Source organism: Apostichopus japonicus, chromosome 5 (genome assembly GCF_037975245.1).
Source record: "Apostichopus japonicus isolate 1M-3 chromosome 5, ASM3797524v1, whole genome shotgun sequence".
Taxonomy (NCBI): domain Eukaryota; kingdom Metazoa; phylum Echinodermata; class Holothuroidea; order Aspidochirotida; family Stichopodidae; genus Apostichopus; species Apostichopus japonicus.
Genome location: NC_092565.1, coordinates 4,896,250 through 4,923,103, shown reverse-complemented (window position 1 = coordinate 4,923,103; position 26,854 = coordinate 4,896,250). Strand labels below are relative to the sequence as shown.

Here is a 26,854-nt window from a genome sequence, read left to right as displayed (position 1 = left end):
AGTTGTACATATATCAGAAAGTGTCTACTGACGAAGCATTAAAAACATCAAAATCTTCCCGATTATAGCTCTTATTATTAACAGTAATCATCAATCACATAGGCTATGACTGAATTATTTCAATGCCTGTCCTATCCTAACTGTGTTAGGCTATAGGCCTTTCCCATAATGTAAATTTCAACACCAACACTAAAGGCTCTGAATGGGTCTTTATTTCTTAATTTACTTAAACACTTCTAACTATAGCCTTGTTATCCCTTAGCCCGATGAAAAGGTGACATAGGCTTAGCCAGCTTGCATTGAACAAGCGTGAGTATGATGAGGAAGCAGCATAGCTGCACCTACAGTTCTCTAGGCCTAGGTAATTCATACTGTTTCTTATAGTTATACTTTGGATTTGATAGGATGTGAGGTACTTGATCTAAACAAATTATTCATGTGTCCAGAAGGAAAAAAACACTTTTCTACTGCTTCCACACAACCTTCCAAGTCACCATTCCATTCAGTAGTACCATGCATTTTGCCTTCATTTATTCCCCTTTTAATAACTAATTGAATCCTCTTATTTAATCAATGTTTATCATTCTTTATACCTGTTACATGTAAATCTTTAGATCTTTATCATCATCTTTATATATCTTAGCGTACGATGGGCAGTCAAGAAAGTCGACCAGTCCAAACTACAGAAAAGGCTCAAGAAATAGGGAAAACAGTAAATCCCTCAACTCATGAGACTGGTCTGAGAGGAGCAAGGACAACAACTTTGTTTAGAGCAGTTAACTTTGAGCTGTTTGTCAAGCCAGTAAGTGTATTGTCTTTCCTTTACCTAAACTCTCAGAATCTCAACAGCTATTAATCTTTACTGGATTTGAAAAAAAAGTTGGAATAATAAAGTTTCCGATTATCTATTTTTTTTTTTATAGTACCCTTGTAATGGAATGTGTTAATACTGCAAGGTGTTTCCACAATTCAGTCTTTCAACTTACCCAAGTGATTTTCAAGTTTTTTGAAGTTATATTAATTATACTTCATTTACCCTTTTAAGCTACATTTTGTTTGCTTTAGACTTTGGAGTTATAATTTGCATCATTGTACCAAAGCAAATTAATATTTACACATACTTGGATACACTGAATTTAATTAGATAGTTTGATTTCAGAATTATGAACTAACTGCTTTTACCAGTGCAACTGGCTTTTGTATTACATTCATTAATACAAGTACAATGCTTGGCTCTTTTATTTGCAAATGTTTCAAGTTTTCATAACTAGTTTACATCATTCCTGCTGGTGGACTAAAATAAGTGATTTTTTTATTTTTTTCAAATAGCTTTCCATTACCTCTCACAAATGGCAACATGGATTGAAGTAACTTCAATATAAAAATACATCTTTAATATTTTACCATTATTGCAATATTTTTCATTACAGAATAAAGTGGTTATGGCTTTTGGTTTAATTGCACTAACAGGCAGTGTTGCATACATAGCTTACATGAACGCTGTAAAAGAAAATCAGAAAGATCAGATGATGTACGAACAATACTTTGAAGATGGATCAACGTTGATGAAGCCTAAGAAATCAAAATGGGAATAAGGAACATTCCAAGGAAGTCTCCAGTATTTTGCTTCAAAAAGCTACCATGACTGGAAGAGTCGTAATCTAGCCTGGAAGAATACGATCTGCCAGTCGGGTGGATTTGCAGTGAGAAATTTATGGTGCAAATAATTGAAGTTTTGTATGACCTTGCATTAAAGGGGATCCTCGCAGTTCATATTCAAGACATGCTCTCTGAATTGACTTATGTGAACAGTGAAGTTGATTAACACACTATGCTGTGTCTAAGCAATTTTTCCTTAAAGCCTCATTTTGCCTTCAATCTCGACAATCTGAGTAATCTGCTTTGATAATATTGTGTAGTAAATTATCACACAGCCATGAGCATGTGCTTAATTGTCAAAAGTATGGCCCATTGGCAGAGATCGAATATGAGAAAAATCCAAACAACATCCTCTGACCTGTGCTTGTGTACCAAACAGATGAGCCAAAGTGTTAAGTGGACACATTTGTGAGCAAAGGTTTAAGTTTGGGGGGGGGGGGGAAGGGGGGTGGTGTGGGTGGTTGGGGTCTAAACAGTTAATCATGATTGTGCTACACAATAGTACAAAAAGAGATTGTAGAGGAGTGGTGAGGTCATGTTTATAATGAAAAGCAGCTGATTACTCTTGAAGGATGCAATTGACTTTGTGAGCCTCATTTGCTCGTTATTCATTATGATTCGATGAATGCATAGTTGTTTAATACATGGATAGATCACATATCACCAGCAGATAGTCACCATGTGGTGTGAGACAACAATCCAACAGTGATCTATTGGTTGACTCTCTCAAGGAGTTGAAAGGGAGAAATTAGTCTTTTCTTTCAATACACAGGTTGTATATCTACTCAACAAATCTACAAAGTGTTTATAACACTTATTTTCCCAGAATGGATCATAAATGTTGGAATCGTTTGCATACTTCATGTTTGTTTGTTGCCAAGAAACAAGTAAACAATGTGAATGAAATATCCCCAGGATGGAAACGACTGATTGTCTACCTTACACCCTTCTAATTTCACTTCAAATCTAATTTTGAAGTGTCTGTTTTCTCAAAGGGAAAGGAATCAGTCATTCATGAGACCTCTAACCAGGAAAAAAATATATGCATGCTGTGACCATGCCCATTGGCTGCTTGTACACAAAATACCAAGCTGAGTTAGGCACATGAACTTTTAACTGACTTTTTTTTCATACAAAATGAATGCAAATCTAGCTCTTTGATCCTAACTGTAGCTGCCGAGAGTTTTTTCTCACCAACTCTATCCCTGGTCTTTCCTTTGATATACAAACATAATATAGCATTGAAAATGAACATTTTCCACTTTGGGGACCCACTAACAACAGTTCTGGAGCAGAACAGATAATTATATGAAATATGAATGTGTTCAAAAGTAACAGGTACTGCATGTTTTAACCTCTTCAGTATTTTATAAAACAATAAAGCATGGTGTGTTACTGCACATTCTTAAGCACCTTGTATTGACTTTATGAAAGTTCCTAGAGATAAAGATTTTAGATCATTCAATTCTAATGTTGGTTTACTTGTGAAGATTCCTGCCTCCTCCTAGCCATTCCTTGTCAATCCATGGCATAAATAGTAAACTCTGTTCCTAGAAAGTAAGAATATTTGTTAAGTAGATGGTGTCTGCATAGCATATCTGCAGTGCCGTGCCGTATAAACACAAGGATACCTATGGCCATGTATACTATCAATTATAGTGGCTGGCAGGGTATTTATCCTTTCAAGTTGTTTTGCAATAATCATAGTGTGTTTGTATATACAATCATTGGTTTGGTACAAATTGAATATCTCTTGATTAACGAAGAGTTATTGCCCTGTTTCCGATCTTATTTTATTATATCTTCACAAACAACAGTGGCTATTAAGTCGGAATGGAATGAATGAGAACAAATACATGCTCAAACATGGAAAAGTCTATTTAACAGTGGAAAATAACAATTATACAATTTACAGAAATAATTTTTCTTTGTTTTTCTTATTTTGTTATATATTTTCTCTTGATGTTTCACATCTTCATAATGAACTAGAAATACCATTGTTTTGATTTATTAGGAAACTAAGGCAAGGGGATTATAAGGGAGACTGTCACCAAAATTAAAAGTTTGAAACAAATGAAAGAATTTTTGATTTGCAACAGTCCCCACTCCCCCTCCCGACCCCCCCACCCCCATCACCAACCCTGACTTCACCCTGCCTCAAAAAGTGTTGGTATATGAATCAATTAGTCCATTATACAGTATAATATATTCAACTTTCTTGTAATCAACCTGTGATGACGGACTTCAAAGAATAAGTATGTTTTCTTTTCAAATCATAAATTGTAGTTAAGTCTACTTTATAAGTTCACATGGATTGTGTTGGTTGTGATAAGCAGCGTACCCTAGGGATGCTCTGAATCCTCCCCCTTCCCACCTTCAATTCCCACTATTTGACCTCTGATTTCCACAATAACCCCATAAAAGTTTGATGTACCACTAGCTTGCATCCCTATTAAAGCTTAAAAGCTACTACCCACCGCCCAATTCCATCTACACAAGGTTCCATTTTCCATACCATTGCATTCTTGTCGACTTTAAAATCCACATTTCAAGATTTAAAGTTGAAACGTCGACTCCTTGAAAAATCAATTTTGGTATTAACTTGTCAGTCATAAACCAACAAACAAGTAAACTGTTCTTTTATCATAATTTTTTGGGTGGGAGGGGTGGGGCGACAGGTCGGGTTGCTGTTTTTGGGGGGTGGGCTTGCCTTTTCTTTCTCGCGTGCTATGGCTGATTGAACCAACGGACAGATTCACAGGGCATTTTCAAATTTCATCGACAAACTGGAATAAGAAATGAGCTGTCACTCGAGCATCATAAAAAGCATCGCTCCGCAGGTATAGCTTAAAGAGCTCATTGGAAAACCGTTTCAAAGTATTCAATTGTACGGTGATTTTGTAGGGAAATGTTTGTGGGGGGGGGGGGGGAATAAAAGATTTAAGGCGAAATATCGAGATTTGAAAGTCGAGATTTTAAGTCGAAATTTAGACTGTGGAATCATTCATCCCATGCTCGAGAATGTGAAAATAAAGTCAAACAAAGTTATTTATGGTGACTCCAAACCGCCAGAATGACCATATATAGCTGAACCAATCCAATTGTCAATACTGATGACACATTTGTCAAAATATCCACAAATCACGTAGAAAATCGTTCACTTCTTTTTCCACATGTTTTTGCCAACATCGGTCACGGTGGATGCACACGTACGGACACGTTAAAACACTGCGTGCAGGTATGAATACAAATATGATGTAGACATATGCACATCACTATATACCAGACTTTTCATGCTTCGTGAAAGAATTCAGTGGAGCTTATTCTAAATCGTTTCCATTCACTCATTTCAATTAATAAGTTAAAAGATACCCAGAATGAACTTTTAATCGATCTTCCAGAGAATAGGCCTATACTGATTTCATGCGTGATTGCACTCCAAATCACTCTCTGGCTGCATGGGCGCAATCACGCATATAATTCTTGGGGCCCTAACGTACTTAACCCTCCCCGAACAAATCATGTGGGGGGGGGGATAAAATTCTCAAAGGTGAGTATCCACCCTCCCCTTAGACCCTTCCCCTCGGACATTAAATCTTAACACCCATCCCTAGTACAAGAATACCCTCAGTTATAACTAAACCAAAAAGCTCAGCAGGTTTGTCACATTCAACGTCTGTGAACATAAATACAGTACCGGTAGTCTTTCCCCCCTGGTTTTAAGGATATCGATGTCTTATCAAGGTGACTTTTGGTTTATGATCGTAAATTTTACCATTTTTTATATTTTTTATTGTATTTGTGTTTGTTTCAATTCCACTTTGAAACGTTTACTACTATCATTTTTTCATGATAACCCCTGTCTGCCTGTCGCTCGTTTGGTTCACTGGGATAAATAAATGTGGACATAATTTCTTTACTCGTGATAGCTAGACGACATTGTGCATGAAATATCCGATGGTATATCGTTAAAGGGATATCATGAAGCACGCGTCCTGTTGTGCATGAAGATTCCACACCCATGCCTTCCAAACCCACCTCCCACTAGGTTTCACCTCGTACATAAAATAGGAGGGGTGTTTCGTTTCGCTACGTGCTGGTCGTCCTTCTGTGGTGTTTTGAACAGTGGCGGAGAAACAGGGGGGGTTGGGGGGGTTTTAACCCCCCCACTTTTTGAAGAGGGGGGGTTGGCCCACACAATCAACCCCCCCTAGTTTTTGCCAGTAATGTTCTGTTATAGCCTATGTTATGTGCTCCAAATGGCATAATAAATCAAATTATTAAATTTGAAATTGTTAAAGTCATTTCAACCTTTTACCTGGTAGGCTACATCAGCAATTAACGACCGAAAACCGAGTTAGAATTGACCGACACATTATTTCTAGCCCCTTTCCCCCACCTTGCGCATTGGAACTTGTAGCTCATAGCGCTAACTTCACCCCACAACAGAAATACACAAAATAACGTTTTGTTGCTGTTGAATAGCTTTGGAACTGTATACACTTGCCAACTTCAACGAGGTGAAGGAAGGAAAAGAAAAAGAAGAAAGAGAGAAAAGGATGGAGTAGAAAATACGGCAAGAAAACGGGAAGAAGAAGAGGAACAGTGACAAAATTATTCGAATTTGTAAAGCAAACAGCAGATATCACATCATATCAGTGAGCATGAAAATGGCGTTCCACGATAAACAGCCTCCAAACCATGGGCGCAGATCCTGGTGAGGACAGCGGGACGCGTCCCCACCAACTTTTTCAGTAGTGGGGACATGATATACCGTGTCCCCACCAATTTGTCTTTGCATTTCAAGTTCCCCTGTATGGAACTTTGGCGCAGTTTGATCCAGCATTGTGCAAATGACATGCAGCAGTTCTCATTTTATTGTATTTTATCCACAGTTGTTAAATATAGGACGCAAAATCGCATTTGCGGCAGTCTATATTTGTTTTCTGGGAGAGGACCCCAGACCCATCGTATATACAAAAGTCTACTTGGATTATTTGTCCCCTGATTTTCTTTCTGCAGACGCCCATGTATTTCTCCAAACTAAATTTCTAAGCAATGAGATCTAAAACTTAAGGAGGTTTAGGAGCATCATTAGGTCTGGGAAGTGTTATTTCCGGCGATCTGGGAGGTATATTTGCCCCAAAAAATCGTACGCTACGCGCGAACCCATGGTCGCGCTCCGCTTAGATAGTGTCATAGAACAGACACGCGTCCCCACCATTATCCAAGACTGATCTGCGCTCATGGTCAAAACTGTCGATGTGTGTAGTGTTCGGTTTCGGAAATAACTGGTATATTTTTATTTCCTTCAACGAAATTTTTTATTTAGTAGCCGTCTGAATTTTCGAAAATTCCCTAACCAACATTCTTCATCATACTTCATCACACTCGTGCAATTTTGACCCGTCTGTTAGGGTTTGAAGGAGGTTTTTCTATATCGGTTGTCCATAGATGATATTTTGTGCAACATTATGGGTATGTTTTGAAGTGAATTTATTCACGAGAATTGTGAATTTTCAAATTCTGAACAGTGGGGCTGACGGATATTGTGGGCCGCGATGAAGAATCACCTACAAAAGCAATGATCCACAGGATATGTGATGAAGTCGAACATGATGTGTGACTGGTGACAATCTTCAAAAAGGTTATAGATGAGAAAAACAGTATTTGGAAAAAACTTGGTTGTCAGGCAAAAGTGTACATATGGTTGGTCAGTTTCAAGCCATTTCAAGTGCCATTTCCGGTGATCTGGGGGTACCAAAACCAGAAATTTTCTTGTACGCTGCGCGCCAACCAATGGTGGCGCTCCGCTTATATAGTAATACACGCCCCCCGGGTTAGAAAAGCCTGCATACACCCCTGGTTAAATCCAGCTTTTCAAGGCCTGGGCAGTGCCATTTACTGCAATCTGGGAGGCAATATTTGCCAAAAAATTCTTGTGCACTTCGCGCCAACTTATGGTGGCGCTCCACTTAGATAGTGAGCCAGCAGTTATGACTTTTTATTTCATCAATGGCCTGCAACCCCCCCACTTCTGACAAGAAATCTCCGCCACTGGTTTTGAATGTTTGAGTGGGTGGTTGGGGGTTTGTCTCTGCAGGTCGGTGGGCGTATTTACCTTTATGGCTCGCTTGACTTGAATTTCGTTTGTCAGAATGGGATCATGGTTGGGTAGTGCCGTTTGGCCGTGACGTCTTGGATCCCGCAGGGCGGGTCACGTTCACATACTCCATCTCAGCCGATCGCATAGGCAACGGCGTTGATATTCATTGCATGAATAATACACCGGCCGGCGTCAGTCACCAAATTAAGTAAGGGAGAGACAGGAAAATACTTGAATCGAAAATATGCATCCTCCCAGACCCCTCCCCCTCCCCTTCCTGCCACTCTCCTTCACACTGTTTCCAGATATTCAAAGAAATACTTTAAGTAATTCTTTGCTCTGGACGAAGGCTCAGAAATTTCAAATAAGACCAATAATTGTTGTGAGCTGTTCCTTATCTGAAAGTGTATCGTGCTATTCATGCATAATACAAGCAAATAGTAGCTTGTATTCACACGTTGCCACTTTAAATTCCTTGTCATTGTAAATACAGAGCGCTTTTTATTGCAACATAGGGTGTTTTGTTACCTGGAAATTCAGAAATTGTGTAGATTTCCCAGGGTGCTTCCCATCTACATACCAAATGTAGGCAAATTTGAACGTAGGTTAAGCTGAAAATTTGTATGCACCCCACCCCCACCCCCCACTTATGAAACTTCTCCTCCTTTCATTTTAGAAAAGTGTTTTCATTCTCGAATTTTATCTCATACTTCAGTCACTTTATCCTTGCAACTTCAACTCCTGAGTTATATTGAGATTGCATCTGTATTCTCAAACTTACGCCTTAATTTCACGACGCTTTATATCAAACTCTCAATTTGTTACTCCAACCGATTTTATGTTGCAATTTTGACGTATTTATCCGCCAAACTTTCGATATAATGATGTTTTTCGGAGCTTCCGCTTGTAAACAGGAATTATCTTGTCAATGATAGAAAATATCATTTGATTGGCTGAAACGTGTTTTTTGCTACTGCAACGGATCCATCTATATATTAACTAATTCTACTGTTGACAGTGCGCCCTAGTGAGAAATTGGCGGGTGTAGGGGAAGCTTACTCCACAGATGATTGCCGTCCATCAGCATAGCTTTTTTAGACTCAACCGTTCAAGTTGAACCAGGGAGCGTTAGAGTAGCAACTCCCTGCCTGAACATTGAACGGCTATAGTACAGTTAATTATGATGGATACGACGGTTTAATTCGGGCTTTAATTTTCTTCTGCATCACTTCACTAAGAATTACGTACCGTTCTTCTCAGTCTGTTAGTACACAACAGTTTTAGCCCATTGTTTTTCCTAGCTTCCGACAACAATAGAGTCTGTTATTTAAATTGTTAATCTTATCTGACAATCTTTCAGCACCGCATATATTTGCTCATTAGCAAATAACTGTGGTCCGCTGACCTATTACTCGAAAGCATTGTTGACAAACTTATTTAAATTATCATCAATTTGCATGTATCGACGATCATAGTCAGCACAGAGCTATCTGATTGGCTCATAATATCTTCATTATTGCCACCGGCCAATCAAACCTGAGAATTTATGGTACCATGTGACTACGAGGTCAGCCGAAAAAAATCAAAACATTATGGTAATGCAGCAGTGTATCTAGTATTAGCTGCAAAGTACGTCTCGACTTGCCAGTACATGTGTATGGTGGCATTGCTAGCAATAAGATATTGCCATGCGCACTAACACAATTTTGTCATAACAAACAATTCGACGCCGTGTTGTGACAGGAAGCATCCCACAAGAAAATTCAACAACAATTACAGAAAATTAAACAAGAATTTTCATTTCTCTTCATTTTGCATCTTTGTGGAAAACATAAAGCAAACAAGTGAACAGAATTTGAAGGACTGACGTAGATTCTCTGCCTTTAACGGAGCCATGGAAGTTGAGGTGCCTGTCGTGAATGGAGGCGTGGAGAATGGCCACATTACAAGCGAAGACCACGTCGAGGCTCTGGACGGTAATGACAATGAACAACAGCTCACTTCCATCTCCGTGGACGAAGGTAGAATCTTCCGAAAGGCTAAGAGACGTCTCAAAAAAAGTCCTTCGAAAGAGCTGCAAGATCAAACTGGGAATGGAATTGCCCTTCAAACCGTCAAAGAAAAAAACCTCAGGAGATCTCGCACTGGCAACAGAGGTTTGCCTAAGAAAGGTGAGTGTGCTATTTGCCAGACTAGGTAGTACTGTGCTGGCTCTAACCCTAGCCTAAAATAATAATATAGTAAAAGGGGAGGCCTAAGTTAATTAGGCCAAACTCAACTGTAGTTTGTAGATTAGGATTTTTAATCCATTAGCCCTTACGTGCTTCTCCCATATTTGTGGTCGCCTTAAGTATCGCAAAAATAACTGCTGATTATTATCATTATTGATATTCAAAGGAAAGGTACTTTAGCCTACTTGTTTTGGAATACTCTATTTGCAGAATGCATCATAGTTCATACCATAGATTTCTAGCACTGAAAAAATGTAGGGCATTAGCAAAATGCAACCTTATAATTTATATTTCATGCATGTAATCTCCAGTTTTTCACCCTCTATAAATCTGGCTTTATGAAGTTGTTTTGTATAGATGATGCTAGAATTGGGATAGTGTTCCCAGCTGCCCTTTGTCATTTAAAGGCAAATACCTTTCTTAGCAATAGGATTTCATATCAAAATAGGAGAATTCTCATGCTAAGCACTCTCCATTGATCTAGGTTATAGTGTATAGTTAGAGACCCAAGGATCAGGAAGCTATACAGTAGCGTATTGGAGACCCTATCCGTGTTAGATCTTGGATGAACACTGGCTTATATCAAGCCTTCTCTTTTCAATAAGTGTTCAGAGAATAACGAGGCAGGAATGCGAATTCACTCCCATACCTGCTCCCGGGACCCTCATTTAACATACCCATCGACGGACTAGTGTATGCCACAGCTTCTGACACTTTCTCAATTACTGAGGTTGGCAATGGCACCCATTTGACTTCACTGCAGTGCAGCTATAACGAACAAAGTTGTTTATAGGCCAAATGAAGAAAGAACAGAAACAAACCACTTTTCCAAAGTCCACAAACCAGAAATACCAAATCCATGGAAGACCCCACACATCACCACTGCACTGCAGCGATTTTTGAATAGGTCAAAAGAATCTGGCTCCTGTTAGAATTTTGATCCTAGAACCTAAGGATTGTGAGGCGGACACTCTAACCGCTGAACCAAGCCTTTGCCATAATCAGCTATGAATCAGCTATTGTAAGCAAATCTAGGTTTTCCGACATGCTGCACATGGCACTATATAATGCCTTAAATATGATATAGCTTCTCACAAACTATTTCTGAATATATAAGCTAATGGAGTATGCTTCCTCAGGAATGCAAGTCAATTGCAGGCAGCAACATGGACTTCAGAATAATCAGCATACAAGGAATTGACCGTACTGTTAATTGTCGGCTCTAGTCATAGTTTAAGACTTTGGTATCTGGCTACCGCAAAACCTTTACCTTTACTTTGCGAATGTCATCGGGGTTATAATTTTTGGTGGTTGTTGGAATATTTATTTAGTCGTGCGAAAAAATGTAAGTAGTATAAATTTAGCATAACACTACAGGATGTGTTGTTCAAAGCAATGCCGATGGTCAGTTTACTTATTATGTCCTGCCTGCCTTCCAGCCATTCTTCCAGGAAGAAGCAGGGTCATCCATAGGTCAGTACTGTTTTCTAACCACACAGTTGACAAAAATAACACTAACAGCTGACTTTATGACCTGTCTGGCAGAGTAACCTGATAGTCTGCATTGACCATAGAATTGGTCACTCATGATGCTGGAGTGATAAATGTCTGTACTCATTTAAAGGAGCAGTAGCCAAGAATCCAGTTTCCATTGGATTGCGAGGCTGTGCTGTAGAGTAGACTTCTGTAACAAGTGCAGTAACGCTAGTTTTGACATGTCCATAATGGGTCGCTGTGGTTTGTGCTGTTTAGACAATTAGTTATTTATATTAGGTGCAAGTCTGTCTTCTAGCCTAAGTTATTTAAGTATATACAAACTATAGACTTGTTTGGTAAACGGTATGTACTAGAAAATTCCAAAAATAATGAAAGACTCCTTGGCTAGCAATGTTAGCAGTGATCTTGGTTAGTACCTTGTGTGTTCAGCCGTTTTCTTTATGTGTGTAGTACAAATACATTATGCATTTGCCGAGTTAACAGTGCTATGCATTTGATAACTGTCATTAACAGTAACTAGGTATGGTGTTGTATCTTTCCTCCAGTATCTTCAAGGAATAGCACAAACGTAAAGTGAGTTTTGTTTTGTACAAGAGAATTTATAAATAAATAAATAATCAGCAGTTATTTTTACGACGCTTAAGTGACCACAAATTTGGAACCCCTTCAATTTAGAAAGTTATTTCAGATGGAAAAACCGTAGATTTCTCTTGGATGAAAAAACCCACCTTACTATGACCCGGACGGGTATCAGACCCCCTCATTGCTGAGCCTCATTGCTTCAAATGCTATCGCCTCTATCCATTCGGCCAATGCAATCCTGGTGAAATATCATGTTCAAATCCAACTGTACATGCCACCTTTTGAGAAATTTGTTTTATAAGTTGAATATTATTTTGTGCCAAATGTCAACTAGTAGCAAGCAGGTGTGCTGTCAAAAAGGAAAGTAACCTCGTGACCATCCCTTCTAACAACAAATAAGGTATTAATTTGTAACCATTTGGACAATCAAATCTACCCAGAGATAAATTCCTGTTATGTATAACCATTTGTATTCAAGTGAAATTCTTATCATCAAGCTTACAGTTGCTGTTATGATACCCAAAATATTCATCAGATTGACAGTGGATGTTTATGTCGATGTCGTCTGTGACACATAACAAATTGGTCCCGGCCTGGAACATGGCATGCCATTAGTTCTTTAACATTAATCTATTTTGTTAAGGCACGTTTTTATTTAGATCTATTGTCAGATTTGAAAAAACTAAGTGTGCACTGAGTCAACTGGCAAAGAAATTTCTTTACTTTTTCCAGTCAGTTTGGCTTCATGCCAGGTGAGTTGTTCTGGCGGGTCTGGTTTTATCGACTACTGTTTACATTTTACAACTAGTAGGTATTGTCTGCTGGTATGGTGCAGATAGTAACCTACCATGAACAAGTACTGGATCAAGTCTCTTAGCGGTCGTCAGGTCATTGTCAATGAAGGTACCATTGCAAACTAGGTACGTGCAGTATGTGCGTATCAAGGGTTAGGATTAGGATCGTGGTAAACATTACTCTATAAATAAAGAACCTACTCTAAGCACATATATGACTCGTTTGTGATCATATGCTGCACTGCAACTTGGCATGCACATGCTGAACACCAAGTTTGTACTGGTATGCTCAACCACAATAACGTGACAACCACTAATGGACTTGATCGCAAATACTGAGAGCAATCTCATGTAGTAATGTTGGTCAGAAGTTTCATTTGAGAGGAATGCTTCCCTCCACATATATGCTAATATAAGAAAGTTGTACATGTTAGTTACAGAACCTTATGTTAAATGCTAGCTACAGTTATGTTAGTTACATGTTATGTTAGTTACAGAACAACTGAGGACTGCATATTTTGAAAGACTATTCAAAGTTTAAAGTACTTCAGAATTTATTGTGTAAAACAGATTATCTATGTGTTTGGCACTTTGGCAAATATTGAATACTGCAGTAAACAATAAACAGTTCGGGTAGTGGCAGACTTTCATCCTCCTTTGTGAGTCATAGTGTTGTTGATAAAGTTAGGTAGAAAATATTATTGTTGAAATGAGTTACTTGGAAAACTGATGCAACAGTTTACGTTTGGCTTGTATGGCTGGCTGCAAATTACAAACCAACCTTTGGAAGGAAATTCTGCTGTGTAAGTTTCACCACCTGTGAAGGTTGTTTACCTGGTAATCCAATGACTAGCGAATCGAATCCCTGGAATATATTGTATCGCATGATGGTAGTCCATGAGAATGCAACAGATGCTCGGCCTGCCCAAAATTTAATAATTAAAACCCTGGATAAAGTTTGTGTAAAAGTCACACAGACTGGCTTAGTAATTAAAAAGATCAAGTTGATAATGAAAATTAATGGTCTGTTTTGGCTACTGATGTAGGTAATGCAGGGAAGCTGGTGTGCGAAGGTCAACTTTGCTTGAACTCGGGAGTGCAGTAGTAGTGTTGAATCATTCAACTTGAATGCATTGACCTAATTTGTCAAAACATGAAAATTATTAAACCTACAAATTTCCTTTCAGTCCAGTGCTGGTATGATTTCAATTCCAACTCAGTGATTAATGGTATTGTGACAGAATTTCTTCTTCCGATTCAACCCGGTCTGTTGGAATCAAGTTTTCCAAACTGAGTAAATATTTCATCCAAGTTACTACAATTTTATCTGTTTTTATTTTGGTTTTAATAGGCGGTGGTGGCGGCAAGGGTACTTGGGGCAAGGCCGGTGAGATCTACGAAGAAAACGATAAGGATTGCCGGGATATCAATGACCCCAACTATGATTCAGAAACTCAGGTGAGGAAAAAACTTGGTGGTTTTAGCAGGACAAGTGTACCATGGATGTTTCATCGCAAATGACGTTTGCTGTATCTTCCCAACCCCCCCCCCTCCCCAGTATTTAGAACATGGCACCTTCTATGACCAGGTGCTATATAACATAGAGTATTTTTAACAGTCAGACCCCCATGCCAGTCATCATTGAGTCCATATAGTAGAAATATACGATGAAGCACCTTCCCAAGCAGCTAAGAAAAAGGTTATTGCGTTGATGCCAGATATTACAGATTAAAGCGTTTCTTCACATACGCGACAAGACTGAGGACTTAAGCGATTCAAAAGATGACATTGAGGCACATATGCTTGAAATGACATTTTTTCTTAATGCATTGTCGATCCATAGTGCAAAGATTCCTCATGTATGAATATCTAGTCTGATTCAAGAGGTTGTCGAAATTTGAAATATAGTGGTAGAGTCTAATGGAGACTCTTTGAACGTCAGGTAGTAGGTAGACTCGAAATTACATGTTTGGATGGAGACTTGAATAACTCTTCTTAATCATAAATACCTGAACCAGTGAAGGTTTACAGTACATGTGTTTCAGTGTGGATTTGTTTTCTCTCTCTCTCTTCATTTGACATCAATGCTCTTTTCTGATATTGCACAGTTTTCCTCTTTTACTTGTTTTTATGAATTCAGGGAATAGTTTAACCAGTAACACATCGCAAAACACCAAATATCTTGTGAAGTTGCTTATATACAAGTGTAAAGTTATCGCAGTTTTTTACACAGGAACTGTAGTGTTAACAACAGAAATCAAATCAGAGCTTTCAATTTAAATACTTTACGAAATTTGAACACTAAATTATTCCTTGAAATTGGTAACATGTTTGCACTGCACTCCCCTCTGACTCTCTTGTATTCTTGTGTGCGGTTCGCCTCATCGTTCATGACAACTTTACTTTCATGCGGGAAAATCATTTGTGGCTCTTTCACTTCAACAACACAGAAATGTACCATAGTAAAAAGCAGTGGGATGATCTGTGATAGTAACCAGCAACTTCCTATTTAAGATGTAATTGAAACATCCTCTTTGCATGCCACCTTATAGTGATAACTTTTATCAGAATGTATTATTAGAAGTAGAGTAGGGTTATGCATGTGGATGGATTCAAGCTTGGATACTCAATTAAAGTCAAAGGAAAAAACACTTTTGGAGTTCAGAGCAAACTGGCACAACACACAGGGTGACTGTTCAAAGTCTGATACATATGTATTTACTGTGTATACAGTACTTTAAAAGTTAATATGTTAAAATATACGACATTGTTTCATGATTACTGTGCATAAACAAACATATAACAAAGAATCTGTGCTTTCATTTTGGTACTTCACACTCTACAATGTATTTTGTTGTTAAGTTACAAAATTCAGGCTGCACAAATAGGAAGATATAGACTTTGCTTACTTAAAACAAAATACTGTATTTTCATTCTTTATAACTATAGTAGAGGCATACACTATACTACCTCAACAGATTATTATCAAATATTTGTATTGATCAACTTGTAATTTACTCACAACAAAAGATCTGATTTCATTTCATGAACGCTATGTCCATTGAAATGCTCAGTTACTTGGATAGTCACACCTTAGTTTCCACATTACCGTAGTAGTACAGAAAGTAACCAGCTTCTCAAAGCACATTAACCATGCACAAGAAGGTGGAGGGTGGGGGGGGGGACATGCATGCAATTCCAACTGATCTTTGCTTGCTTCGATCACAGACAGCTGAACTAGCTGTACAGTACTACAGTATGTGAGGTCAGACAATAATGTGAAAATAGCATTACCTGTAGTATATTCTGGATCCTGTTGTTTTTGTGAGGAAGTGGTGGAATTGTCTGGTAGGTAGAACAGGAAGAGTTGTGTGATCAAATAGCTCCTGGGATCAATGGGGTCAAAGTTGTAGCGTCAGTTTGCGGTTCTAATAATCCATTTCAGAACATTGAGAGTCATAGTCAAGTTGGGTAATATCTTAAAGCTTAGTGTAGTTGCGCAGGTAAGCAGGATTGAATCATAGTGTGTTTTTGTTTAGGAAAGTCTTGTTTGAGTGATTTGGAGAGGAGGAGTCGAGGAGAGTATTGTGTCTACAATTATTCTTGCCTGGTGTTTCTTAAATATACCAGTGTGTTTTAGCAGAGAGTAATATGTTCCATGCCTACTAATTACGTTTTATAAATATAATAATAATAATACAGTGGATTTATAGAGCGCCAAAATCAGCAACAAGAAGTAGCTGCAAAATGCACGTAACACAAAACAAGTCAACCGCAATCAAAGGAACAAGGAAAGAAATGTCTTTACTACCAGGGATTGTCATTGGCAGTTTGCAACTAATATTAGGTTAGATGGTGGATGACATAATGAAGAGACATAATGAAGCAACCAGCAATATCTCTGCACATAACGTATTAATTTAGTATGTAATCTGTCCAGATGGGCTTTGGTTATGAGTATCCACCAAATAATGTTGGAAAACATTGGTTGTATTCTTCCGGACTTGCATCAGTTTATGTAAAACGCAACCAAATGTGTTTTACTAATTATATGCGATATATTTTTTGCATGAATGATGAAATTCAAACAGCTATGTCATGTGTTTGCAATCCCTGTTGCATAACTTCAGGTTATTAAGAAAACAGTTACACCACACTATTCATTATGAAAAGGGAAATTACAAAATTGTGTGAGTCATAAAAGACATTGCCTCACTTGGCAGTCTGCCAAAGTTTTGGACTTGTGATGCCTGGGTAGGTACTGATATATATTGCAACATAAATGATCATGGGGCATTTCCCTGAGAGCTGTAATGAATCTGCAAAGCTGCACCTGTTGTGTGGGTGGGAATGTGGAGAGTGGAATTGTCTCCCTTGTTTCACATTGATTATAGTATAAACTAGAGTCATAAAGTAAAGTATGTGGATCCTGCGCAGTACCATGGACATTACTAACTGCGGTTGCACACTTACAGTTCAGAATTCAGTTTCTTGATAAATTTCTGTGCGTGAATTGAAACTGCAGTGTCAATCTGTGTAATGGTTATTACTGTTATAAACTGTCGATAATGCACTGAAGGATTTGGTTAAAGAGTCCTTCGTTGAACAGCCAAGTGGATATGAACAACTTGTATGAACTGTAGTGTGTCTCATGTTAAATGCACAAGATTCATGCTGCACAAAGTAATAAGGTGAGAGGTTTGGTGGGGGGGGGGGGGGACGGGATGTGCAGAGGTATAGAAATGGTTCCAGATGTTGTGAACCAATTTAGCAGTAAATGCCATTTGTATCCATGAGTTCACATAGTGTGACATAAAATGCCCAAGGCAGTTTTCACAGAATTTTGATATGATCAAGCAATGCTAAGCTTTGCCAGGCTCACATTATATGGTCTATAAGTGTGTCTATTGAAGCCAGTCTAAGACATCCATTTCATCCCTCTCTTACTGCACCTGTTAATTCCTATGCATGCCCTGTACTGTACATCAACTGGTAACAATCCTGCAGTGCGCCCTCAATGAATGACCAGCATTGTTTCCTAGACTTTTAGATTTTCTTCTGCTCAAATATCCAATTCCCAGCAAGTTCTTTGTAAATGTTTTCAAACTCATTGCAGACGAATGCAAGAATGTTTCCACTTATCGACGATTGGGTTAATCAGTATATATAGGAGACTGGGTACTAAAAGTATTGGTATTTGTGCGTGCACCAGTTACCAGTAATTTTGGAGGAATATTGACACATATTTCAAACTTTTTGGCAAAAGTGATGAAAAGTTTGCAACCCTGTGTCCTCTGCTTTGAGGTTTTCTCCCATATAGTCTTGGTAATAATGCTTTATGTTAATTCTAAATGTGTTTTTATTTATTTTTTTATCTTATGGATATCAAGGGAGACTATCTGGTCAAGACTGTGACACCTATGCTGAGTGGCCAGGATTTGCTGGAGGTGTTGCGACCAATTGTGCAAGAATTCTTTGAACATGGTGATACCAAAGAAGTGTTGGTAAATATTTCTTTTTCTTTGGTTAAGGTAGGGATGGGGGGGGGCCTTCTTTCATGATATTTTCTGTAATGTTTAATGTGGTACATAATATTGCAATTGATATGTATTGCATATCAAAAAGGATGGTTTGTGAATGTTTATGGGTAATTGCTGTCTAAGCAAAAGAACATTGTTTTACGAGATATTGTCTGGTGCAGCTAATAATGAATTTGAAATTTTAAAGGTTTTCATGAAAAGGTGGGCCTAGTTTCACGTTTAAATGTCAAGGCTTGCTTAAAGCATCCCTGGCGTAAGGGATTCTAAGCATCAGTTTTAAAGTCTTCAAGTTTCCATACATTTGAGTGGATTCTACATTGTTCCTTTAATTTGATTGCAGGCGTATTTGTCTAACCTCAACATCCAAGAGGACAATCTACATCATGTACCAGCCTTGGCTGTGACAATGGCCCTTGAGGGTAAGGCAGACCACAAGGAAATGACCTCCGTCTTACTCTCTGACCTCCGTGGAAAGAAACTCTTGACGGAAGAGGAGCTCAGTTTCGCCTTCGATCATCTGTTGAACAGTTTGAGAGATCTGAGCTTGGACACCCCTGATGCACCCTTGGTATGTTGTCCAAATATATAGTGATTGTATAAGTAAAGAAACAGCTACATCTGTTGAACAGTTTGAGAGATCTAAGCTTGGACACCCCTGATGTACCCTTGGTATGTTGTCCAAAATACATAGTGATTGATAAATAAACAGCATAACAGCAACATCTGTTCAACAGTTGTGAGACATCTAAGCTCAGACACCCCTAGCTGAAGCACCCTGCGTATGTTGTCCAAAGAACATAGTAATTGATAATTAAAGAAAACAGCAACATCTGTTGAACAGCTTGGGAGACCTGAGCTTGGACACCTCTGATACACCCTTGGTATGTTGTCCAAAATACATAGTGATCAATAAATAAGCAGTACTGTGGAAGCTTTGAGGCTTGTTGATAACATAAAAGAGAATGAAGGGAAAAGCCAAATGAATAAATTCGTCATTTTACAACATTCTTCTTGCATTTTGTGATCTTCCAAAAGAATGACACTTTGTGATTGTCTCTTACCATTCTCCAGTACTCTACTATAACTCTCTCCCATTTACTCAGTCTACAAATTGGTAATTGACTATCTTGTGAGCAAAAGATAGCTAAAGTTTCTGCCAACTGTAGATCCAGAAGGAACCGGGGGTGTACAGGACGACCGTAAGGTTGTCAGTCACTTGTAAATGTAAGAGCTTTGCCTTGTGTACAGAACACTGTAATATTGTAATATTAAGGTCGACAAATTAACTTTGACTTGTAAATAAAGACCCTACAAATGCTACCTCTTGCACACTTTAATTTCTGCTTGAAATAGAGATCAGCCACTCAATTTTAAAGGTTAGTATTAGGCTCTGCCACCTCTGCCTTCAACACAGTACCTGCACATATATACACACATACTGACACACACACACTCACACAAACAAACACACTGTACAACTTGTAACCCTAGTCAGGTAGTCTTTGAACAGTTCTACCTTAAGGAGACAGAATTCCAATCCTTTCAGGTTCTATAAGTTTAAAAATTCTGTTTCCTGTCCTGTAGGTGGTGGGCCAGTTCATCGCAAGGGCCGTTGCTGACGATTGCTTACCACCAAAATTTTTGCAAGAATTCCAAGCCTCTGTCGATTGTGATTTCAGCAAGTAAGTATTGAAGATGATCTATAAATAAATCAAATTGGCAATTTTCAATATGTCATTTTGCATATGAATAGTATTAATGTGATTAACTGTCTGAGTAAAGAAACTTGCACAATTGACTGTAATCATTAATTACCAGCCAGTTAATGCTCATGCACGGTAAAAAACAAAAAAGAGGCAAAGTGAGCTCTTGTTAAGGTGCCTTTGTAAAGTATTCAGAAACTGACTATCAGACAAAAGCAGCTACCTATGTTGGAATTAATCTTTTCCGATGACTTTGTGAAGATTGCCAAACTGGAATCGCAGTTATTGATTATGTTAATCGTGTTATGGAATGATAATACTTTCATTGTGGGATGTTGTCAGAAACACAATGGTTCATGGCTTCCTGTAACATTGTTCTGCCTCATAAAACATCTTCCTGTTTTCTCCCGTTTTTCGTTTGACAGGAAAGCCCTGGAGAGAGCTGCCTTACTGCTCAACATGAAACACGGGATTTCAAGGCTTGACAACATTTGGGGTGTCTCAGGGGGAACCAGGCCTGTTAAGCAGCTGAGCAAGAAGGTGAGTCTTTGTTACCCTGAACAAACTGGAATAGTTACAAATTACTCATTGTCTTAATTATTTCATAACTAACTTTACTAGCTCAGGCATGAACTCTTAAAACCCCTTGAGGAAATTTCTACCTTCTTGGTTTCCCCCCCCCCCCCCCAACAGTGGGAACCATAAAAAAAATCTGGTTCGAGTCCCCAGTATAATGTCACCAACTTGAATTCAACTCATATTCACCAAAAACTAAATTTATGATTGGTTCATGTCACAATAGAAATTTAAAATAGGAATATCGTGGAATAGTTTATCTGGAATCCCATGTTAGCCAAAATACGATTCAAAATGGGCAATTTGCTGGACAAGTGCAAAAGATGCCTAGAAGTGTTGCAACACTGATATCATAGACAAAACTGCAGAGCCTTCCAGACTGCACTTTAAAGTTGGAACACTAAACTACACCATTGATATGCCATGGTGGAAGACTTTGTCACAATAACAAATCCACACATTGACAGCGATAAGTTTTGAATAGCATTGTTTGCTTCCATGGCATATTGTAAATCTGTTGTGGTTTGTGTGTGTATGCTCCTGTAAAGCCCTGTTTGTCAAGAAGGAAAACTCTGATGAATCCCATCCTTGGTAGGTTAGTAACGGTGGATTGATTTTAGCAGAGTTCAAAGTCTGAAAACCTTGTAAACAGGCCAGCTCTGGAATAGTACCATGGATGAATTCCAGTATGCAGCATAATAATAATAATATTAATAATAATAATGATAATAATGGCATTTCTATAGCTCTCACTTCTTTAGAAATTATATGCAGTGGCGCTTTACAAAAGACACAACTACACCCTAAAACAGTACTATTGAACTGAAACCTAGAACAGATGTGTTTTTAAGTTTGCTCCTAAGACTTGTGAAGGAACAAGACAACTGACTTTTAGTGGATAACCTGCTCCTCTCCCTTGGACCTGCCACAGAGAAAATGAGTTAATTTTGTCACACGAATTAAGTGAGAACCAGACAAGGTTTAGTAGAAAGACCTTGTGGGGCATCAACCATGTCATTCACTCATAAAGATTTTCTATAGCTCTCACTTCTTTAGAAATTATATGCAGTGGCGCTTTACAAAAGACACAACTACACCCTAAAACAGTACTATTGAACTGAAACCTAGAACAGATGTGTTTTTAAGTTTGCTCCTAAGACTTGTGAAGGAACAAGACAACTGACTTTTAGTGGATAACCTGCTCCTCTCCCTTGGACCTGCCACAGAGAAAGCCCGATCACCGAAGGTCTTCGTCCTAGTTCTCTGAACAATGTATTTAGTTCCAGACCTATGAGAGTACCCACTTTCCTTTTTAATGAAATAATTAACCAAATAATTGGGAGCTTGGCCATTGATGCATTTATATAAACATGCAATTTGCAAAGGAATAAATTAGGTTAGTAAACCATATAGTAAAATCTTTATGAGTGAATGACATGGTTGATGCCCCACAAGGTCTTTCTACTAAACCTTGTCTGGTTCTCACTTAATTCGTGTGACAAAATTAACTCATTTTCTCTACATTAGTCAAAAAGTTACAGTATTTTGAATTTTGAGAAAATTTTACATCGCAAAGCTTTCTGGTTTAGTTTAATGTTCCTTTTATGTTGGACAGCTGTTCAACGTAGCAATACATAAAATCTGATATCGTAATAAATTTAAATCTTCTTTTTTGTAAGTAGTGGCCAACAATAGTTATAAAAATAAGTCGGCAAGTATTCTCAAACTAATATTTGTTGTGTGTGTGTGAAAGTTGATGCAGGCAAATGTGGTCGGTGGTCGGCAGACAATTTTTAAGTTCGATCGAGGCCGACAGAGGCCAACCCGAAAGCCTCTGCCATCATGGTCTATCAATGGAGTAGGGTCAACCTCTGTATGCAGCATCAATGTTTCTTTTTACTTTTCATCCTAGATGATAATGCTTCTCAAGGAATACCTCAGTTCCAAGGACTCTGCAGAGGCCATCACTTGTATTCAGGAACTGGCAGTGCCACACTTCCATCATGAGCTAGTCTATGAGGTATGGAGAAAAAAATGAAAAGAAGATCATATTTTGAGGGGGGGGAAGGGGGGGGGGGAATAATGCTAATATTCCATATTGGTTTTAAGGATAGATAAAATACTAAATTAACTTTACATAATGAGGACAACTTTTTTTCTATATCATCTTGTAAAATAGTTGATCTGTGGATTCTGTGCCTCAAGGTCTTTCTCCATTTTCATTTGAAAGCAAAAATACACTTGAGACAACCAGTTACCAGTGGAATGACATATTAATCTCTTTACTTGTTGTCCTTGTAATCTAGGCTGCCGTCATCGTGTTGGAGGCAGCGGATCGAAATGCCGCGGAGCAGATGGGGAAGCTGCTCAAGCTTCTCTTGGATGCAGCAATCATTACCAGCTACCAGTTCAATACTGTAAGTTACCCTCCTAACAACCCCCCCTTCCAAGCAGCTGGGGGTTACCTTCCAGGACCTTATTTTCCACCTCTTGAAACCAGATTAAGAAAAGTACAATTGTTTTTTGTTCCTTATCTCAGCATCCTTCGGATTTTCATTGAATCAGATTATAAATGTGTGTATTTTCAATAAATGAAGGAATTTGTTGCACTTTTAATATTTATTTCTAATATTTGAACTTGAACTTGATGGAATTCTTGAAAGAAACCTTCAAACGTGCTCACATATTTGTTTCTTTCACATGCCCCTCTCCTCATCACAACCCCCCCCCCCCCTTCTTAATTTTCAATCATACAGGAAGCTAATATTATTTTGTGAAAGTTACAGAAGATTGGTATGGACCTACCATCTCTCTTAACTAAATATTAAAATACTCTTGCTCAAGTTGGTGCATCTTTCATCTAACATTTAGGGATTCGAGCGTGCGTTTGACGCCCTTCCAGACCTGGTGTTGGACGTACCGTTTGCGTACCAGCTGATGGAGCAGTTTGGTGACGTCTGCGTGCGAGAGGGAGCCATGTCTTTATTACTGAGGAACAAAGTGCCTGTCAGGTAAGTAACTTCCATGCCCTAGCAGCCAAAAGTTAATCCGGCTTTGTTCCTCCTGGAAAAGAGTCGTTTAGCTTTCAACGTAAAATATCTCATAAAATAATTCCACATCACGCTGCCGGTGGCTGTGATCTCTGGTATAATAACTTGCAGTCCCTTTTGTAGTACTGAATGAATGTAAGAAAACTTACTTCAAGTTGTACACACATTCATAACTTTTCTAAGGATTCAAAAATGGGTTGACTGCAGTCCTTTTGGACAAAGTTAATCTGTGGTCTAATCTTATAATCGTGCTCCTGATTCTTGGTATTGTTTCCTTGTTAAAGCAGGGAAATGAATGATAATATCCTTGACCCTGGAAAGTGTAAAGAGTCTTAAGCTTCAAAACCAATTAAAACAGACCTTATTGAGTAATCCTTAGTGGGGCATACCCCTCATCACCCCTCAGCCCACTTCTCCTCTGATGGCTGAGCTCCAGCCTTTAATGAAGACCCTCAAAGTTGGTAGTGCCCAATTGAAAAAGTCTCAACACTGTTTAGCATTAAAGATGCAGTAACAATATTTCAAATAGTCAAAACATGCAAATTCATTTATTTTTTTTTTCCAATTGAAACTCATTGACTCTCCAATTTAGTTGGTCCTTTATCTTTCTTGTTGTCTTAAGAATCTTTGTGTTCTTGACAAATGCACTGATGGTAAATTCATATCTTTGTTTTTTGTTGTTGCAGGGGTCGCAAGCGTTTTGTGTCCGAGGGCGACGGGGGACGAGTCAAAGAGTACTAAACACCTTTTGAGCAGTTGTCATAATTCTTCCTGTATTTCCGTGCAACAATTATCATTTTTAGTCTGTGTAGTCTATTAAATTTAAAGGGATGTATGCTGGAAAACTGCATGCTCTCATCGGGAAATCTAATTAATGACGATGTCACTCAAGTTTTCTTTGTGTTTTATTTCTCTGTTGATGTTGAAAACACCATTAAAGTGAAACAAGACTGACAAGAAGAAAACAAAAAAACTCAAAGTGTTTTGGTAAAAGCTTTGGTTTTGATTTGCGGCATTGAATAAATATACATGTGTAAATAGTTACAGAAAGTGTACAAAATTTAAAACAAAAAAAAAAGGTTAGAAGAAGGATAAAAAACCTATTATCGTCACAAGACTTTGAAGAGAAAAAAATAACATAAAAATTTCTAATCTGATGTGTTTCTTCTTAAAGATATTAATTAACATTACTTCTTTCATTCATTTGTCAATAATTGGAAATGCCTTTCACCAACCGATGGACATGTATGGTGGGGAATTATAACGTTGTTTAAGCCTTGATCTGAGATGGGAGAAGAGAAGGAGAAAGAGAGACAAAGAGTGTGTGAATGATACTGACCGTAAGAAAGAATAATGTATGGGTTTTTGCTTTAATGCCTGAAAATGGTTATTTTACTCATTTTTGGGAAGAATCCTGAATGTGAGATAACTGCGTTGAACAATGCAACTAACATTGGATATGAAATTAAAGTTGTAGTGCATTCCAAAGAAACCCAATTGTTCTGTACTTTTCTTATTTCTTTTCTGTTTTACCTTATCACATTGTGCAGTATGTCGCTAAATTAAAAGACATACCCTCTTCATACATTTATTACGGGGAGACTAATTGTTCCCAGATTATAGACCCATTTCATCCGTCGATGGGTGTCCTTGTTGATAGATGATTTTGTCATATATGTTTCTGTAAGTTTTCAGGGTTGCCGGGTGAAAATGACATTTTGGTGGCAAATCTTATTGGGAACATGTGAGAGTCTAAAAATGTTTGGTTTGGTAATGGTAGCATGATCAACAACAACATTGCAATTGAGCTGACAATATATTTTGTCTTCTAAGCAAATTACTGATGTTTTTATCAACGGAATACAAGACTATTGTTATGAACAAATACACTAGGAATAGTTAATACAACTTCACATCACAAAAGCTTTTCAAAATGGACGAATTCCTACTGCAGTGTTTAGGGCGGTGTTTATTTTTTGCACAGTAATCAGTATTTTATGCTGACAAAAGTCGGAGCCTTTAAAACTGCTACATCAAAACTGAACACTAAATTGTTTCCTTCAAGAAAGTGTTGAAACCTTGTAGTTTACAAACTTGAAATGGATCTAAAGGGGTAAAGAGGCTTTCTTTATGAGTTATCAAAATTTGGGGTCTCATCGCTAAGACATTACATGTTCATGGTACGGAAAATTCAAGTTGCTATGAATGTACAACTTGTCAGCTATCCAGTGATGGAAAGGGTTTCGCTATCGTGACAACTTCTGCAAAGACAGACCACATTACTTTGACTTAATAGGTGGCGCTATATAGATAAACACCTATTGTTGGGTACATCTTATCAGTGTTTCGTGAATGTCTGTGTTTTCTGTCACTAGGGAAAGTAAGGGATTCAATCTTTCCTACTTGGGTTCTTAACTTGGAATAAGTTTTGCTATTTATATAGAAAAAATAATACATCACTGCACCTCTTATTGGAAAAATGATCGCAGTTCTTTGTGTTTCTGGGATAGCTATGAGCTTGTGGTGCAGAACGATGAGAAACACGGCCACGTCTCTCCCCCCCCCCCCCCACACATCTGCCCCTCACCTTTTCCGCTGTGGCGTTGGTTTCTTCCAGTTGTCTTTAAACCCACTACCAATTTAAAATTAGTTTGCAAATAGCTAACAAACAAAAAGCTCACAAACAGCTCTCAGTTCCTGATCGATCAGGAACCGAGAGCGACAAGTAAATTGATACATATCTGTATGGCGCCCCCATTTTCACAACTTCAGTACGTTGTCCTAAGTTCACGTTCACCTTTTTGAAATAACTAAGGGCACTCACATGAAAATGAATATTTTGCATTAACAAAACAAAAAGGGGCACGGCTTCTAGTATGTTATGAATTGCGACATCCCTTGTGTCATCCGAAGCTCCCATTTGTCAAAATTTCCGCACCGTAGGTCAGTGTTTCATATTACAAGTATAAGCAAACACAAACTATGGAAATCGTCAGTATTTTCTACCGGCCGTATGCAAATTTTCAACATTTGAAATAAATATTGATTATTCAAAGCAAACTAGGTACCGTAAATTATTATGGCTCTTTTTGGACCTTCCCCTTATATTTTTACTT

General features: G+C 38.2%; 1 protein-coding gene across 1 annotated transcript; it reads left to right on the top strand.

Annotated features, from left to right (window-relative positions):
- Positions 1 to 9,299: 9,299 nt before the first annotated feature.
- On the top strand, positions 9,300 to 25,230 carry LOC139967383 (programmed cell death protein 4-like). Its single transcript, XM_071971107.1, has 10 exons — positions 9,300 to 9,936; positions 14,221 to 14,327; positions 18,260 to 18,373; positions 18,750 to 18,977; positions 19,994 to 20,091; positions 20,538 to 20,652; positions 22,601 to 22,708; positions 22,995 to 23,105; positions 23,560 to 23,699; positions 24,425 to 25,230. Exons 1-10 carry the CDS (start codon positions 9,660 to 9,662, stop codon positions 24,477 to 24,479), a joined length of 1,353 nt encoding a protein of 450 aa, XP_071827208.1. The 5' UTR covers positions 9,300 to 9,659; the 3' UTR covers positions 24,480 to 25,230.
- Positions 25,231 to 26,854: the final 1,624 nt, after the last annotated feature.

What these genes read in the sequence shown, in the direction of transcription:
- LOC139967383 (XM_071971107.1), top strand. Translation starts at nt 9,660, where the DNA reads ATGGAAGTTGAGGTGCCTGTCGTGAATGGAGGCGTGGAGAATGGCCAC. An exon ending in CAGAGGTTTGCCTAAGAAAG is followed by an intron (nt 9,937 to 14,220) that starts GTGAGTGTGCTA and finishes TGGTTTTAATAG; the next exon opens with GCGGTGGTGGCGGCAAGGGT. An exon ending in ACTATGATTCAGAAACTCAG is followed by an intron (nt 14,328 to 18,259) that starts GTGAGGAAAAAA and finishes ATGGATATCAAG; the next exon opens with GGAGACTATCTGGTCAAGAC.